Source organism: Balaenoptera acutorostrata, chromosome 6 (genome assembly GCF_949987535.1).
Source record: "Balaenoptera acutorostrata chromosome 6, mBalAcu1.1, whole genome shotgun sequence".
Classification (NCBI taxonomy): domain Eukaryota; kingdom Metazoa; phylum Chordata; class Mammalia; order Artiodactyla; family Balaenopteridae; genus Balaenoptera; species Balaenoptera acutorostrata.
Window position 1 is genome coordinate 125118580 of NC_080069.1, and position 16996 is coordinate 125135575.

Consider the following 16996-nt stretch of genomic DNA (forward strand, 5'->3'; position numbering starts at 1 on the left):
GTCAGGGGAGGGGCACCTCCAGGGCTGCTTCCCCAGGGAGTCCCCGGCAACAGGGGGGGTGCCCATGACCAGCCAGTGAGGTCACAGAGCCCCGCGATGTCCCTGGGGGAGGGAGCCAGAGACCCTGACAATGAATTTTGACCAGAAGGCGGTGAAATTCCTGGCAACTTTTAACATCATTGGAGGTGAACACTGGACCCATGGCCCCCTGAAGCAGAAGCCACTTGTGACTTCCCAGTAACTTCCCAGGGCGCTGGGCGGGCTTGGGGGCGGGCAGCTGGCGTAGGGTGGCTATCGGCTGGGGGCATGCTGGCCTCCAGGGGTGCAAGAGCTCCAGGCGGGCCTCAGGATGCAAACGGGCCCCTCCAGGAAGCCCCGCCCACCTGCGCCCACAACCTGAGGGAGCTGTGTGAGTGACGGCTCTGGACCCCCAGCCCCAGGCCGGTCTGGGGAGCCAGGCCGGTTGGTGGAGGCCCGCCTGGAGGACCCAGGCCCAGAGCTTGCTTCCCGCCAGGGCTGGAGCGACGCCCTCCCGTCATGACCGATCTGGGCGTCCCGGGCCCCACCAGGTACCAGACGCCAGCTGCTTCGGCGCAAGAGTCCTCCCCACAGCCCCACTTCACCATCGGCTCGCAGGCACCCCACCCGTGGTGTGCGCCCCCCCCGAAAGCCCCCACTGTCCGCCCTCACCCCCGGAGTGGGACCCCGGCCACCAGCGCCCCCATGATGCTGCCCCCACCGCAGAGGGTGGCGGCTGCGGGGCGTGGCAGACCATGTGGTTCCCGAGCGAAAGCCCCTTCACCCAGAACGCCGACTTCAACCGAGAGCAGTTTGCCCGGCGGGTCCTGGGGTGCGGGCGGGGGCGGGGGCGGGGCCCCCGAGGGAGGGGCCTGCGGCGGCTTCGACCCGCAGTGGCCCTCGCCCGCCGCATACTAGCCGCCCAGCCCGGCCGCCTGCCCGGCCTTCAGCTTCGGGGGCCGCCTTGCTCCAGGCCCCCCGAGGCCTGAGCCCACTTGGGGATGCTGCAGGCCCGGGGTTCAGGGCCCCGGGCCCAGCCCCTCCTGCAGGCCCCTCTGCCGACGGGGGACGAGACCGGCCCTGGCTCCATCGCCTACGACATCCTCCCCGGGTGCCGCCTGCCGGGCCCCTGCCCGCCCGCTCTCTCCATGAGCTGCTGGCCCCTGCTGGCCTCCTGGGTGGACTCCTGTAAGGAGGTGGGCGGGGGCGGGAGGGGGGAGGTGGGGACCGGGCAGAGGGGGCAGGCGCGGTAACTGCACCCACCTTCCCTCTGCAGCCTGCACCCGGGGCCCGGCCGCCTATGACGGACGTGGAGGACTGCTACAACTTGCGCTTCCCCTCGGCACACGGGGTGGTCATCCAAGGCGTGCGGAGACCCAAGTGCCACGACACTGGCCCCTTCTGCGTGCTCTCGAGCCCAGTGGGTGCAGCTGGCCCGCCGAGTTAGCACATGAAACCCTGGCTTCTGGGCCTGGGGACCTTCCCGGGCCTCCCTCTGGAACTCAGTGCCCCCAGCCTGGCCTTCTGACCCTCTGGGCACCCCTGATCCACCCTCCCGGCCGGCCGACCCCTCTGACCTGTGGACCCAGCCTGGAGCCCAGCCTGGAGCCCTAGCCTGGAGCCTCACCTGCCCACCCCCGTGTTATATAGAGATGCTGTTGGTTCTTCTGAATTCTGTGCTGTGCTTGGCGGCCTTGCCTGGTGAGCTGCCCTGCAGATGTGGCCTGCAGCTAACCTGTCATGTCCGGCTTTTCCTGGCCAGGGATCCCCCTTCACTTCCCCTTCAGTGCTGCCTCCTCTAGGGTGGGGTGGCAGCCTGAGCCTTCCTGGCCTGGCACAGGATGGGAGGGGGCCCTGTGGGCAGTGTGGGACACCCCCACTTAGTAGTGCCATCCAGGAGAGGGTCCGGCTGCCAGTCTACCCAAGGCTCAGGCTGCTTGCCGAGCCGAGGAACTGGCCATTGCAGTGGAGGCGGGGGGCAGTCTTGAGGTAAGGTCAGCCTGCCCGGCCACCAGGTAGGGCCCAGAGGACCAGGTCATTAGGGCCTGGCCCCCCTTCTTCCTGCACCTGCCCAAAGACCCTGTGATCTCACACGGGGCCGTGCAGGACAAGCTGCAGCCGATAGACTCCCCAGGCTTCACCGTGAGGGCCGGGCCCCTGCCCACAGCAGCAGCCTGGCCACTGGACTCCTCATCGCCATGGACCCGCCTTCCTACCCAGGGGTCGGCCCCAAGGCTGCCTCCCTGCAGGGGCCTCACCTGCAGCTTGTGGTGGCTCCTGTGTCTGCACCAATTTCCCCAGGGGTCCTCCCTGTGTCACCCAAGCCCTGGGCCAGGCCCCCTTCTCTGTCTCCTCTAAGCTCAACCCCTTCAAACAGGCACCGCAAGAGCTTCTCCCATGGTGTTAGCGTCATCCCTTTCCGCAGGGAAGCCAAGTACAAGGGAGTCTGAGTGTCGTGCACCTGTGACCTCCTCCAGGACTGAACCGGCTGCGGGTCGAGCCCCAGCACCCTCGGGAATCAGAGCAGTGGGACTGCAGACTGTTGGCACTGAGCCCTGGGCTGACCAGCTCAGCCAGCGGGCAACAGAGACAGACCTGTGGCACTCTGGCCTTGGGAGTCTGGCCCAGGGTGGGAGGACCAGGAGCCCTCCTCTCAGCTGCACCAGCAGCAATCCCTAGGTCTCAAAGCCAGGAGTGGGACCAGAAGGAAGGATGCAGCAATCCCCTCCAGCTGGGCTGAGGAGGGAGGGCTTTCCGGAGGAGGCTTTCAAGGATGAGTTTGCTGGGCAGCAGGAAGGGAATTTCTGGCAGAACAAACCTCAGAAGCCAAGGCACATGAAAAGGGAGAGGGTGTGATGTTTGGTGTGGCCAAGCTTGGGAGGACCCCGGGCTGGTGGGACAGAAGGAGGTGAGCTGGAGGGATGGAGAAGCTGCAGAGGCCTGCATGCTGGGTCCAGGGGCTTGCATGCTTAGCAATGGGGAGCCCACGGAGGGTGCAGGGCAGGCAGTGACTGCTGCAGGCACTGTATGAGCATCTTGCACTGCAAGAGATGAGGGACACCATGGAATCCAGGGCTCACATTTGCAGCGAGTTGGGCTGGACCTCAACCTGAGGGCCTAACACTTTTGGTTAGCAAGGGGGTTAGATGCTCAAGGTGACAAGAGGACAGCCATCCTTTGTCACCCTGTCACTGCGTGCCCAGGTCTCTGCTAGGCACTCCCTATTTGAGGCAAACTTAGTTTTGTTTTCTGTTTTTTTTTTTTTATAGATTTATTTATTTACTTTTGGTTGCGTTGGGTCTTCGTTGCTGCGCACGGGTTTTCTCTAGTTGCCGTGAGCGGGGCGGCGGGGGGGGCTACTCTTTGTTGCGGTGCGCGGGCTTCTCATTGCGGTGGCTTTTCTTGTTGCAGAGCATGGGCTCTAGGCGTGCAGGTTTCAGTAGTTGTGGCGCCGAGGGCTCGGTAGTTATGGCGCATGGGCTTCGTTGCTCCGCAGCATGTGGGATCTACCCGGACCAGGGCTCGAACCCGTGTCCCCTGCATTGGCAGGCGGATTCTTAACCATTGCGCCACCAGGTAAGTCCCCACACTTAGATTTTGGTCTTTGTGACAACACTACGGTGTGAGCTTCGCCGGGTTGGACAAGGAAGAAACCAAGTTCCAGGATGAGAGAGGGTCGTGCACCTGGTGGGCGCTGTGAGGTCAGCAACAGGATTTTTCATGATTATTAAAACGCTCTTGGCTAAAATATCAGCTCTGAATCTCCTGAAGCAGGCCGCGGCACCCCGCCCCCTGTGCTCCATCCCCCTCCTCCGGTGCCCCACCCCCCCCCCGCGACCAGGCGCTTCGCAGCACTCCGCCGTCCCTCCGCGCCAACCCCGTTCTCCTTTGCCTGCAAACGGCTGTTAGCGCCGCGAGGCTGGGCGGGGTCGCGCAGGAGGGCGGGGCGGGGCCCGGGTGGGCGGGGCGGGCGTCTTCGACGCCCTGTGCGTCGTCCTAGCACCGCCTTCGCGCTCCGTCTCCGCCAGGCGCGGGCCGCGGCGCAGTTCCCGGGAACCTCTGCGGGGCGGCGGCGGCGTTTCCGGGGAGCCGGTTGGCGGGCGGACCCGGCTCCTGTGCGGGGCGGAAGTGGGCGGCTGCGGTCCAAGGGGAGCCGCGCTGCGGGCGGAATCTGGCCGAGCTGGAGGGCGCTGGGGAGCGGAGCTCGGGCGGCCCCCGAGGCCCGGGCGAGCGGACAGCTGCGGGGCCTGCGGCGAGCGCGGCGGTGCCCGGGGAGCGCGGAGGGGATGGGGCGCCGAGCCGGGTTGGGGCCGGGGCCTCGGCCATGTTCGCGGGGCTGCAGGACCTGGGCGTGGCCAACGGCGAGGACCTGAAGGAGACGCTGACCAACTGCACCGAGCCGCTCAAAGCCATCGAGCAGTTCCAGGTGGAGCCGGGTGGAGGGGCCGGGTGGAGAGGCCGAGCGTCTGGGTGTGAGTCCGGCGGGGGGGCGAGGTCGCGTGGGAAAGTGGGCAGATTTCTCTCCCTCCCGATCGCTGCGTCTGTTCCCCGGGATGGAGGAACCAAGTGTCCTGAGTTGGGACTACGGCTAGGGACATCTGAGTGGTTTACAATTTTTGCAGTTACAGCCAGCGCGGCTGGGAACATCCTTGTCCCTGCCACCTTGTGTACTCAGGGCATCCGGAGTGCCTGGCCAGACGGGGCTGTGGCTGAGGTTTCTCTTGTCGCCCCAAGAGTCAAATCGAGCTCTGCTTCTTTAGACAGAAAATGGCGTGCTGCTCCCGTCCCTGCAGTCGGCCTTGCCCTTCTTGGACCTGCATGGGACGCCCCGACTGGAATTCCACCAGTCAGTGTTTGATGAGCTTCGGGACAAGCTGCTGGAGCGCGTGTCAGCCATTGCCACGGAGGGGAAGGCCGAGGAGAGGTAAGTGGGTGGTGAGATGGGCAGCCCCCTCCCCAGCCCGGGAACTGAATGTGCCTCGGTGGCTACACATCCCTACTGAAAAAGGGGTCGCCTGTGCACATCACCCACCGGTCTGGGGACAGGCAGGGAGCTGCTTCCGACTTGGTCCTGGGCTGCTCCCTCAGTGCTGTGAGTCTTTCCAGGTACAAGAAACTCGAGGATCTTCTGGAGAAGAGCTTTTCTCTGGTGAAGATGCCATCTCTGCAGCCAGTGGTGATGTGCGTCATGAAACACTTGCCCAAGGTAACAGCCGCAGGGCCAGCTTGCCCTGGGGGGGTTTCCTGAGCTGCCTGCCTCAGGAACGGCAGCTCTGGAGCACGTTCCCCACGCTGGCTTCTCCCTGAGCCAAGCCGCGCATTGACCCGAAGCTTGGCACAAGCTCTGGAGCGTGGCGCCCTTTGTGAAAAAGCTGTTTGTGGACAGCACGACTCCTGCCCCGTCCGAGCCTGGGGGTCAGTCCCAGGTGCCCCTGTCACTTGGGGCTGGGCTGGATGTGGCCTCTGCTGTGGGGGGGCTGAGGCCTGTTGGCTTGTCTTGAGGGAGACCCCTGGGGCACAGGCGCTGCTCACACGTGGCCTCTGGGGTCATGTAGGTTCCTGAGAAGAAGCTGAAGCTGGTGATGGCCGACAAGGAGCTGTACCGGGCCTGCGCCGTGGAGGTGAAGCGGCAGATCTGGCAGGACAACCAGGCGCTCTTTGGCGATGAGGTCTCCCCGCTGCTGAAACAGTACATCGTGGAAAAGGAGAGCGCGCTCTTCAGCACGGAGCTCTCTGTCCTGCACAACTTTTTCAGCCCTTCCCCCAAGACCAGGCGCCAGGGCGAGGTGAGGCGGGGCGGGGATGTGTGCAGGGCCGCCCCCGTGAAGCCCGGCTTGTCTGCTTCTAGAAGGCTGGGCTCGGATGTGGGGCTGGCAAGGGGCATTGCAGCGCTGCGCCTGGGTGTGGGTCTATTTGGTCCTTTCTACGTACTTTGAGCACGGTGGCTTGGCCGGCTTCTTCAGATAAGCTCTCTGTGTCTTCTTTCAGCCCTGGGAGTTTTCCTCTGTTTCTGTGGAAACAGAGTGTTTGATTCATTCCTTGCTTCAACAAATGCTTTTTGGGTGCTGACTCACTGCCCTGGCCCCTGGCCCCTTCAGTGACCCCTGGGGTACTGGGGCACCTGCCTGGAGTACTGCAGGCTCGTGTGGGGCAGACCCTATGCAGTAGATGTCACATTTCGGTCCCTGAGAGCTCCTGGGGTAGAGGAGGGCTGTGGAGACGGGAGGCCGCAGAGCGATGCGGGGGTGGGGGGGGTGGCTGGAGGCCATCGTGGACACTTTGACCTTTCCTGGTGAGGTGGGGGTCCCTGGCCTGGTTCCAGGATGACCCCTCAACCTGGGAGGGAGGTGACGGTAAGAGGCCACACGTCGGCCGGGGAGCGTTTCATGTCTCGCCGTGTTCTCTCACCGCCAGCCTTCTCACCTGGGGTTTCCCGTGTATGGCGTGAGGTAGGGCCTCACCTCATGTTTCCTCTCAGATGTCGGGCCGGGGCTCGCAGCACCACTTCCCGGACAGGCCGCTGAGTGTGTCAGAGCCCTGCCTGCGTTGCCTCCCCTTTCTTTTGGGGGAGCCTGGCCTTGGGCCGTGGTCCTGCCCCTTCTTCACTCTCCCCTCCAAGCCAGGGGTCCGCCTTGGAGTCCTGCCAGCGTAAAGGGAGAGCGCAGTGGCAGGTGACACGTTGCCCCGCCGTCCTCGGGTGGGTTGGGCCTTGGGGCTGTGGTTCTGTGCCCAGCAGGCCAGGCCATGGTCAGGCTGGAGTGCGCGCCTGTCTCCATGTCACAGGTGCCGGTACGTCGGTGCCGAGACTCGGGTGTTGCTCTGTGCCTGCCCCACTTGCCGGGGTACCAAGGCCTGCTGGAGGGTCCTCGGCAGGGGCCCTAAGGTGGGCTGCCGTCCCTGCTGACCTCCCCACTCGCTGCATGCAGCCTGTTGGGCTGGCTTGGTGTCTGTCACCGCAGGTGGCCCCGTGCATCCTTACGGCCGGTGTGCCCCAAGCGGGGCCCCCTCCTGTTGGCTGCCGCCTTGGCAGGAGCCTCCCAGATAGGGGCAGGGTGCGGAGGGGGTGGCGGCCGCCGGGGGAAGGCGGGAGTGGGGTGGCTGCAGCAGGGCCTCGAGCAGACGCTGAGCGTGGCGGTACCGCACGTCCTCATCTGGGCCGGAGTCCCCCACGCCGCCGGCTGCCCCGCCGGCTCTGGTGGAGTCTGGGACCCAGGCTGACGGCCTCTCAGAGGAGCCGCAGGGCCTGATGGGTTCGCTTCCTTAAAGACGAGAAACGTCGCCACCCAGCACCAGTTGACGTTTTGTGAGAGAGGAGGCTTAGCCCCCGGGGTGTGGGGTGTGCGAGGCCGGCCTGGTGTCCCGGCAGGTGGTGCAGAGGCTGACGCGGATGGTGGGCCGCAACGTGAAGCTGTACGACATGGTACTGCAGTTCCTGCGCACGCTCTTCCTGCGCACCCGCAACGTGCACTACTGCACGCTGCGTGCAGAGCTGCTCATGTCCCTGCACGACCTGGACGTCGGCGACGTCTGCTCCGTGGACCCCTGTCACAAGGTGGGCGCCCGCCCCGCCCTCGCTGCTCTCCCCTCCCCTTGGATGCGGCGGTCCAGGCACGTGGGCTCTGCCCTAGCCCCTGTGCTACCTCTGCTCACCCGGCTGGGGGGCCGTGATGTCCCCCGGACGCCTGACCCATGCCAGCTGCGCCGTGTCTCCCTTGCTCGGCCTGCCGGCTCTCCCTCCACGCCCACCGGCCCTGCCCGCTCCGGCCTTTCCGGGGCCTCTGGCCCTCCACTGCCCCAGAGCCCTCGGGGGCTGCTCACCGGCGAGCTCTGTGTTCAGGAACAGGGCTTTCTGCACTGCCCGTGTCCTGGCATAGGTGCCGGGCGGCCCCAGACGGCGTCCCTTCCCAGGGGCTTCGCAGCGTCACACTCTGAGCCTGCACTGCCCCCCCGCACAGTGGGGGCCCCGGAGGGGCCCATTTCAGAACAAAACACCCATTTTGCCTCTTTCTTGCACCACCTGGCCTGTGGGGATGCGGGCACTTGGGCCTGTTTTCCTTCGTGCCGTTCCATTTCTGGGGACAAGCTGTGTCTCGGCGACTTGAGCTGGGGGTCCCGATGTTCACCCAAGGCTCAAGAAACCTCAGGCAGCGGTGAGTGCCGCCTGGAGGCTGCGGTCTCTGGCCGAGTCCTGACCACGCCTCCTCCCCGCAGTTCACGTGGTGCCTGGACGCTTGCATCCGAGAGCGGTTCGTGGACAGCAAGAGGGCCCGGGAGCTGCAGGGCTTCCTCGACGGAGTGAAGAAGGGGCAGGAGCAGGTCCTGGGGTGAGGGTCGGCCTTGTGCCTGGTCCCGTCCACGGGCGTCCGGACGCGCGTGCTGTGGCCGCAGTCGGGAGCGGGTGTTTCTTCCAGTACATTTTAGGAGGATCGGTTGGCGCCCGTGCCCACGGCTGAGAGGCTCGGCTGCTGGGGTGAGGCCGTCGCCGTCCCAGGCGAGCTGGGCGCCCGGGCTGGGGCTCCGGTGTCTGCAGCCACGTGGGGCCTGCCTGTGAGCTGAGAGGCCTGCCGCACCCGGAGGCGGTGGGATCTGGCTCCCGGCAGGGCCCTCTCTGGGCGGGCTCCGCCTGGCCTCCTGTCTCAGCTCCTCGTTCCTGGAATTGTCTCTGTGGGAACCTGATTGAATTTATGGAGTCTGGGTCCGGTTCTCAACCAGGATTGGACCTTAATTCTTTAAAAAACTATTTGATTCTTCAGTTTGTTAAGTAGTTAAGGGCAAGTTACGAACCACCAGCTTTTGGAAAGTGGTCCTGAGCGGGGTGGGCTTTGTCCATGCGGAAGGGCCATCTCCTCGGGTCAGGGGCTTGGTGGGCCGGGAGCATCCCTCACTGACGCCGCGGGCACGTCCTCACAGGGACCTGTCCATGATCCTGTGTGATCCCTTTGCCATCAACACCTTGTCACTGAGCACCGTCAGGCACCTGCAGGAGCTGGTGGGCCAGGAGCTGCTGCCCAGGGTGAGTGCACCTGGCTGGCCGCATGCTGCCTTCTGGGGGACGTGTGGGTGTGGACCCCTGGCACCCGGGTCCAAGCCGGCCCTGGGGAGAGCCCACACGCCCGCCAGGTGGAGGGCACGTGCAGCCAGAACCCTTGGGTGAGTGCGGTCCGGGCGGGAAGCTCGGGTGAGCATGGCCGAGGCCTGCGTTTCCCCGCAGGACAGCCCGGACCTCCTCCTGCTGCTCCGGCTGCTGGCGCTGGGCCAGGGGGCGTGGGACATGATCGACAGCCAGGTCTTCAAGGAACCCAAGATGGTAACAGGGTCGGGCGGGCTCCTTCCCGCTGCCTTCTCAGGGGGCTGTGGGGTGGGGTCTGGGGAGGTGGCGAGGAGGACGGGCCGAGGGGCCGGGCCGGCGCAGGACAGCTCTCGGGCCTCTGCCCCAGGAGGTGGAGCTGGTCACCAGGTTCCTGCCCACGCTCATGTCCTTCGTGGTGGACGACCACACCTTCAACGTGGATCAGAAACTCCCAGGCGAGGAGAAGGCCCCGGTCGCGTACCCGAGCACGCTGCCAGAGAGTTTCACCAAGTACGGGCTGCGGGCGCTGGGCGGGAGGGCCTCCCCCTCGGGCTCCCCCGGGGCTGACGGCGCTCGGGCGCAGGTTCCTGCAGGAGCAGCGCATGGCCTGCGAGGTGGGGCTGTACTACGTGCTGCACATCACCAAGCAGAGGAACAAGAACGCGCTCCTGCGCCTGCTCCCGGGGCTCGGTGAGTCACGTGGGCGGCGGGCTCAGCTGTGTCCTCTCACAGACGCCCTCGGCTCTCGCCACCCCCCACGTTTGCGAAGAGTCACCTTAATCTTTTCCTAAGGGGCGAGAGGTGTGGAGCCCCTCAAGTCCTCAGACCATTGAGCGAGCCCCCCCTCCGCGGTGGTGAAGAGGCCGCTTCCCCCCAGGAGCCTTGCTCTGCCTGGGGTGCGGGGTGCAAGCCAGGAAGACGAGGGAGGGATCGGAGTGGACCCCTTCAAGGGTAAGGGAGCGCCCGGCCGGCCCGCCGCAGGACAGGCCCGGGTCCCGTCTGGGGCATTGCGGCTTCCTGGGGAGGATCTCACGCTTCACTGTCTTGACAGTGGTGCGTGCTGTTGCCCGACTTTTCCACATGGAGGAAGCAGCCCATTGTGGGTATTAGTTTCTACCCATCCACCACCTAACTGATCAACAGGAACTTATTCTTACGGTTCTGGGGGTCAGAAGCCTGCAGTGAGCCTCCCAGGGCTAAAGTCAGGTGTGGGCAGGGCTGGCTCCTCCTGGGGCTCCAGGGAGAAGCCCCTTCTTGTCTCCTCCAGCTTCCAGGAGCCGCGTCCTTGGCTCCTGGCCCCTTCACAGTTCATCTGTCCAGCTTCTCCCGTCCTCCTGTCTCTGGCTTTGACTCCTGCCTCCCGCCTTCCTCTTCTAAGGACCCGTGATCACCGTGGGCCCTCCCGGGGCGTGCAGGACCTTCCGTCTCGGGGCCCAGTACCACTCAGGTGGAGCGTTCACAGGCTCCCGGATCAGCACGTGGAGATCTCAGGGGCAGCAGCTTGTCTGTCTGTTTCGGGGGCTTCCAGGAGCTCAGTCATAAGGAACTTGGATTTGTCTCATTCTTTCTACTCACTTTTGAACTTCTCTGTCTCTCCTGTTTAATCGTGTCTGTAGACACAGGATGTCATGCGAGGCGGGAGCGTCGCTGTCTCCCAGCCACGAACTTCCGCCTGGGGGGTGGGGTGCAGGTCTTCAGTCACGTTCAGGGAGAGCAATCTCGTGCTTTGGTGTTACTGGTAGGTTCTAGTAAGAAAGGATGTTGGTTTTTTAAAATTCTTTATTTTAAAACTTTTTTTTGGTGGGAGTTTTTGATGAAACCCAAGTAAAGAGCACAGGATAGTGCAGGCCAGTGCCTATCGCCCACCTGCGCGGTAGTCCGCGTGCGGCTGCCGTCTCGTCCGCTCAGTGGTCTGTACGTAAACCCGGCAGACTAGCTTGGCACGATGCAGCAGGTGTCTCTACAGAAGACAGACTCTTAAAAACCACGACCTTGGCACGTGGTTGGTTGGGGTCCAGGTCCTGACGGTGGCCGCGTTTCCCCAGTTGTCATATAACGTTTTTGTGCGGATGGTCTGTTCAAGTCAGGAGTCAAACAAGGGCCTCCTCCCTTCACCGGGCTTCTCCGGCTGCCTCTCAGGTCTAGTGGTCTGTAGGGCTACGTGGGGTTTGCTGGGGGAACCAGGGCGTTTGTTCCCCAGTCGGGACTTTGCAGGCAGCGTCCCTTGGTGCAGTGACCATGTGCCCCCCTCGAGTGTCCTGTAAACCGGCCATGAGGCCAGCCAAGCCCCCGGTCAGCTGTGCAGCAGGAGCGCACCTCGGGCGAGTCCGGTGGGGTCGCGTCTCCCGCCGCGTTAGGGGCTCGGTGGCTGGGGTGGCGTCGGCGTTTCTGTCTCAGCTGCTGTGCCTGCCCGCGTGCGCTCGGCGCTGTTGCCGGTGATCGCTGCGATCGGTTGGTAGTTACTCTCGCCATCTCTCTCTTCTGAGGTTTGACGGCCGTGGCTTCAAAAAAAGAAGGCCCGTTTGCTCCGTTCTCTCTCCTCTAGAGCCCGTGGTCTGGTAGACCTGCCGGGCCGGCCCTCGGCACTTCTGTGTCTCCTCTCGCTACCGGCCCGTTCAGCTTTTCCTCTGCTGGAGTCCACTTCATCCTGAGCCCCTTGGCCGCTGGGCAGAGCCACCCGTGACGGGCTCTCGTCCCCTCCCCACCCTTGCCCTGGAGCCCCGCCCCCCCAGTCTGCTTCCCCTGTCCAGGCCCAGGTTCTGGCCCTCAGGCCCGGGTCGGGGAGGTGGGTGTCGGGTGAGCTGGGCGACGCCTGCTGTGCTTGCAGTGGAGACCTTCAGTGATCTGGCGTTCGGCGACATCTTCCTGCACCTGCTCACGGGCAACCTGGCGCTGCTGGCGGACGAGTTTGCCCTGGAGGACTTCTGCAGCAGCCTCTTCGACGGCTTTCTCCTCACCGCCTCCCCGAGGTGCCCTTCCTCTCGGTCCACATCTCGGTCGGGGGCGCCGGGCACAGCTGGGGAGGGGGTGGGAGGGCGGCTCTGCAGCCGCCTGCAGCACAGCGTGGCCTCTTCCAGGAAGGAGAACGTGCAGCGGCATGTGCTGCGGCTGCTCCTCCACCTGCACCACCGCGTGGCCCCTTCCAAGCTGGAGGCCCTGCAGAAGGCGCTGGAGCCCACGGGCCAGGTGCGTGCCATGCCCCGCCCCGCCCCGCCCCGCCCCGTCCCGTCCCGTCCGCAGCCCCAGGCTGGCTGGCGATCCCTGCGCACACGCCCTGGGCCCGCCCCGAAGCCTCCTCGCGCTTCGCTTCCCCCCCGCAGAGCGGAGAGGCGGTGAAGGAGCTGTATTCCCAGCTCGGTGAGAAGCTGGAGCAGCTGGACCGCAGGAAGCCCAGCCCGGCCCAGGCCGCAGAGACCCCAGCCCTGGAGCTGCCCCTCCCCACCGTGCCCGCCCCGGCTGTACTCTGAGGCTCCCCTGTGCCTGTGAGAGCAGGAGCCCGTTTCTCCTGGAGGTGGGCCGACTGTTCCTGGGACTGGGGGTGGGCTGAGCGGAGACCCCGGGGACTGTCCTGTGGGCGGGGCACCCGTGCTCTGCACCTCAGCCTCCCCTGGAACTTGGTCCTGGGAGGTGTGTGCCTGCTGCGTGAATGGGGCCCGTGGCCCCCGGCCGGCTCCAGGTCTGCTGCGCCCCGCCCGGCCCCTCGCGCTCCCACTCCGTGGAAGGCTGCTTGCTTGTTTCTCCTCGCGTTGTGGTTTCCACCGCTGTCGGGCAGATAGGTAGTAGTTGGGATTAGGAAAAGGACACCTGTTTTCCAAGGGGCGGGGGGCAGGGTCCGAGGCCTGAGGGGAAGAGGGCGGACCGGCAGGGTTGGCGCCCGATTGGTGGAGTTTGCTGGGGGCGGGGTCTGCAGGTGGAGCCCGGCTCTCCAGGGAGCTCCTCCCCTGTTGACAGCCCCGGGGCGGCAGGTGGGGGAGGAAAGCCCAGGCTCCCCGCAGCCTCGATTTGCCCGCAGTGCCAGTGCGTTCGGCCCGCTGAGGGTCTGCTCCTGCTCGCAGGGAGACTTTCACTTTTGTAAATAAACGGCGTTTTGGTATACCCAGCGGATGAGCTCTTTCTGCGCACGCCCAGGCTTGGTTGCTGTGCGGGCTGGCGCGCGCTGTCCTGGCTCCTTTCTCCGTGGGCACAGTCTGGATGCCCAGCCCCGTCCGGGACAGCGGCTGTGGATGGTGAGGCCCGGGCCTGGCTGCGCTCGGGGCCAAAAGACTCGACACGGTCGGCCGTGGGTGGGCCTCAGTGCCAGTGCTGACATGTTGCCGAGGGGCAGGCTGTGTGGAGGTCTCTGTGACCTTGACAGGGGCGGCTCTGCAGGTGTTGGGGAGGAACTGGTAGAGATGGTGACTAAGGAAAGCAAGGACCTGGGGGTGTGGGCGTCGGCAGTCGGGAGGAGCTGTGCGCTGATGTGACAAGGAATGAAAAGTGAGTGGGGCGTGGGGGGACGGCTGGGGTGTCACTGAGTGGGGGAGGGGGCAGCGCCAGGCCCACGTGGGCCCCGCGGGAGCGGGCGCGTTCCCGGGGAGGAGGCGGGGACCCCCTTCCAGCTGCCGCTTTTCCTCCAGGAGCCAGGGGGCCGGGTCCTGGGCTGGCAGGCAGGATGGGGCAGAGGTGGGGCCCGAGGAGAGGATGAGGAAGGAGCTGGGCCGGGGGAGGAGCAAGTGCCCGCACGGGGCCCGCGTGACCCCCCTGAGGCTCACGGTCCAGGGGGACAGAGACCAGCCGGCGAGGCCAAGCTTCTCCAGCCCAAGGGGACCGGGGACCAGAGGCCCCGGTGGGCGGGGCTCGTCAGGTGGAGGGCGTGAGCTGCAAGGACAGACGGGGCTGGGGTGAGGGCTGCAGCGACGGAGAGCCCCAGGTGGGCCGGTGGGAGGGGGCAGCTGAGCTCAGGGACCCGCTGGGGCTGCGAGGGAGGCGGGAATCCTGAGGCCAGACCGGGCAGGGCTGCGGGGAGGCTGGGGGGCGGGAGGTCTGGTGAGAGGAAGGGAGCGTCCACACGGGAACTCGGGGAGGAGGGAGCATGTGTGTGGTGCGGGCCCTGCCCACCTCCAGGCCAGCAGTTTGGGAACCTCAGAGCCCACACTGGGCAGGTGGAGGGGTCGGGGGTGGGCAGCGAGGTGAGGGGTCTGCAGAGACCAGGTTGAAGATGTGGACCTGAATTTGGGGCTGGGGACAGGGCTGGACGGGGCACTGGCTGGAGGGAGGGGTGGGAGGGCATCGTACGGGCGTGGTGGGCTCGGTCATGAAGGGTAGGGACAGGTGGGGCCCCCTTCAGCCCTGGAGATGGGGGAGAAAGTACAGAGGAGGCAGGCTTTAGTGCAGGGCTCAGGCTTACCCTTGACCCCGCTGGGGGCAGGCCCTCTGAGGCATGACTTTCTTGACTCCTGCCACACCCCACGTACAGGCCCCCTCCTCACCCAGTGATGGGGCTCTGGACCCCAGCAGGTTTGGGACCAGCATCTGGCAGAAGCAGCTGCCAGCCAGCGCCCCCGCCCCACCCCTGTGCACCTTTTCCCGCGTCTGCCTGTCAGGGTCCCCTGGGGTTCTCTGTGTCAGAAGAAGCTGGGAGACTGTAGAAAGCCTGAAGGCCCCAAAGGACCCCACCCTCATACCGGGGCCGTGGGGCACCAGCAGAGACCTGGACAGATATCCTTCCGTCCTGGTTCCAGGAAGGCCTGGGCAGGGGCCACATGGTGGGTGACGCCCGAGGGGTCCCTAAGCACCTGGCCCAGCACAGAGAGGGGCAGCGGGTCTCGGGGAGCCAGGCCCGCAGCTGGAGAGGAGGAAGCGGAGAAGCAGCGGTTTCTCAGTGATCCCGCCGGAGGGCATCGGACACACATGGACAGGCAGGAGCCCCATATTCTGGGGAGGACGGGAACCCCCAAGCCCGTGAGTGACTTCTCCCTGACGCAGGTTGGGCAGGGAGGTGGAGGGAAGCTAGGAAGTGGGGAGGGATGGCATGCTCGGCAGAGGGACCCATGTGGGCAGAAGTGTGGAGGATGAGGGACGAGGAGGCTGGAGGGTGGGGGCTCAGGACTGCCAGCGCCCGCGGGACCCAGTTGAGCTCGGGGCCAGGACTGGTCTGGGGGCATTACTGCTGGTTAGCAGACCCGCTCCGGAGAAGCGAGTCATCCAGGCAGGCCAGTCTGCACAGAGATGGGCACGGGGGTGGGGGCAGGGCCACATGAAGCTGGTGGCCGGGGAAGGGTCCAGAGTCTCCATCTGCCAACTCTTGGCCCAAGTTCTTTCTAAATTTGCCCTCCGACCAGGGCCCTGAGTCATGCGTGGGTTTTTTTCCCCCATTCTAGAACTTCCTGCCCTGTCCTGGGGTGGGGGCACTAGGCCGGGGTACAGGGGAAGACAAAGGGGGAGGCAGAGGGGGGAGCGCTGTGGAGCCCGGGACCTGGTAGAAGAGGGGCAGGAAAAGGAAACAAGCCCTACTCTGTGGGCACCCAGATTGGGCTTGGGCAGGGGGAAGAGGGGAGAGGGTTGGAGGACCCCAGCTGGGAGAGAACCCTGCCCGCCCCCTCTGTCTCTGCTAACCGGCAGCCTGGACACGCCTATCCCCCTCGCTGTGGGCCCTGCGGGGGGCGGGGGGTGGTCAGGCGCAGATGTCCCTGGGGAGGTGGGGGTCCTGTGGAGGGCAGGCTGAGGAGCAAAGGCATGTGGGACCCCAGGGGAGGCAATGCCCTCGGCCTCACCGGGTGTCCTGGGCCTGGGCTGAGTCAGGAGGGCTGGGAGGGCTTTAGGGTAGGTGACCAGCCGGCCGGGGTACCTGGGCGAGTCAGCCAGGCCTCCCCCTCTGGTGCCTCCGTCCAGCCTGAGTCCCGCCCGCGCCACACCCCTGACTCACTTCCTTTGCAAAGAAGCGGAAACCTCCCCAGAGCTTCCTCCGCTCCGGGGGAGGTGTCGCAGCCCCTCTGAGCCTGAGCTGACCCAGTGAGGCCCCGGGCCCCACCCCGACCCCCGCCAGGAAGCCAGCACATTCTGCTTCCTGCGTCGCAGACCCCAGCCTGTGGCGTGGGCGGGGGGCCGCCCTGGGGGGCTGGGGGCGGGCCAGCGAGAGCCTGAGCTGACGCAGGTGCAGGTACTGGGGAGGGCCGGGGGCATCCACCCCAACTTTCTCCAGCTGTCCCCTCAGTGGCTTCATCTCTCCTTCTCCGGGTCTCGCCTTTCTGTCCCTCTTTTCACCCCACCCCCACCCGCCTCTAGGGGGCTCCCTTTCCCCAACTCCATTAGTGTGCCCACTAGAGCGATGCTGGGAGGCCTGGGCTCAGCTTGGGGACAGGGGCCCATTCTGGAAAGCAGAAGTTCCGGCCAGACCGCCCCCCCCACCCCCACCAAGTGTTCGTGGGAAAGGGGCATCTCTGAACTCTGGGGATGCTTGGGCCTCTGCTTCCCACGCCCCCCTCTAGGGACCGGGGGGCCCCCGGCGCCCGGCAGTCGAGCTGCGTCAGGGGCGGGGTCCGGCCTTGACCCTGCTCCACCCCTAATTGGCGCCAGGTCGGCACTGACTCCGACTCCTCCTCCAGGAAGCCCGGGCGGCGGCTGCCCGATAAAATGCGCCCCCGCCCCCCCCACCCCCCGCAGCCACTTCCTCAAGGCCCGAGGCTGTTTATGCGAGGATCCGAGAGATTTGCATTGGGGCCCCGAGGGGAGCCGCTTCCTGGTCAGAGGGGCGAGGCCGGTACTAGGCCCTGGCCTCGGGGCAGCGGGCCGCACTCCGGGGGGCTTCGCGGGTGGGGGGGGCTGAGATCTCGGGGGAGGGTCCCCGTAGGCCGGGCGGAAGTCTGGAGACCCTCCCCATCTTCCTGTTGCAGGGAAGGTGACCTGCATGCCAAGCGCCGCCCCTGCGCC

The 16996-nt window shown here is 65.8% G+C and overlaps 2 protein-coding genes across 2 annotated transcripts; both read left to right on the forward strand.

Annotated features, from left to right (window-relative positions):
• The first annotated feature begins 130 nt into the window (after positions 1-130).
• Positions 131-2468, forward strand: STPG3 (sperm-tail PG-rich repeat containing 3). The gene is given in 8 exon segments (XM_057549195.1): positions 131-362; positions 365-409; positions 515-631; positions 718-842; positions 1029-1214; positions 1295-1442; positions 2125-2299; positions 2396-2468. Coding segments are annotated over 8 exon segments (1101 nt in total).
• A 1578-nt stretch (positions 2469-4046) lies between these two features.
• On the forward strand, positions 4047-13187 carry NELFB (negative elongation factor complex member B). Its single transcript, XM_057548808.1, has 13 exons — positions 4047-4444; positions 4779-4942; positions 5125-5224; positions 5574-5804; positions 7385-7570; positions 8230-8342; positions 8929-9031; positions 9230-9325; positions 9456-9598; positions 9672-9778; positions 11916-12057; positions 12166-12274; positions 12409-13187. The coding sequence occupies exons 1-13, from the start codon at positions 4343-4345 to the stop codon at positions 12553-12555; spliced, it is 1743 nt and encodes a 580-aa protein (XP_057404791.1). The 5' UTR covers positions 4047-4342; the 3' UTR covers positions 12556-13187.
• Positions 13188-16996: the final 3809 nt, after the last annotated feature.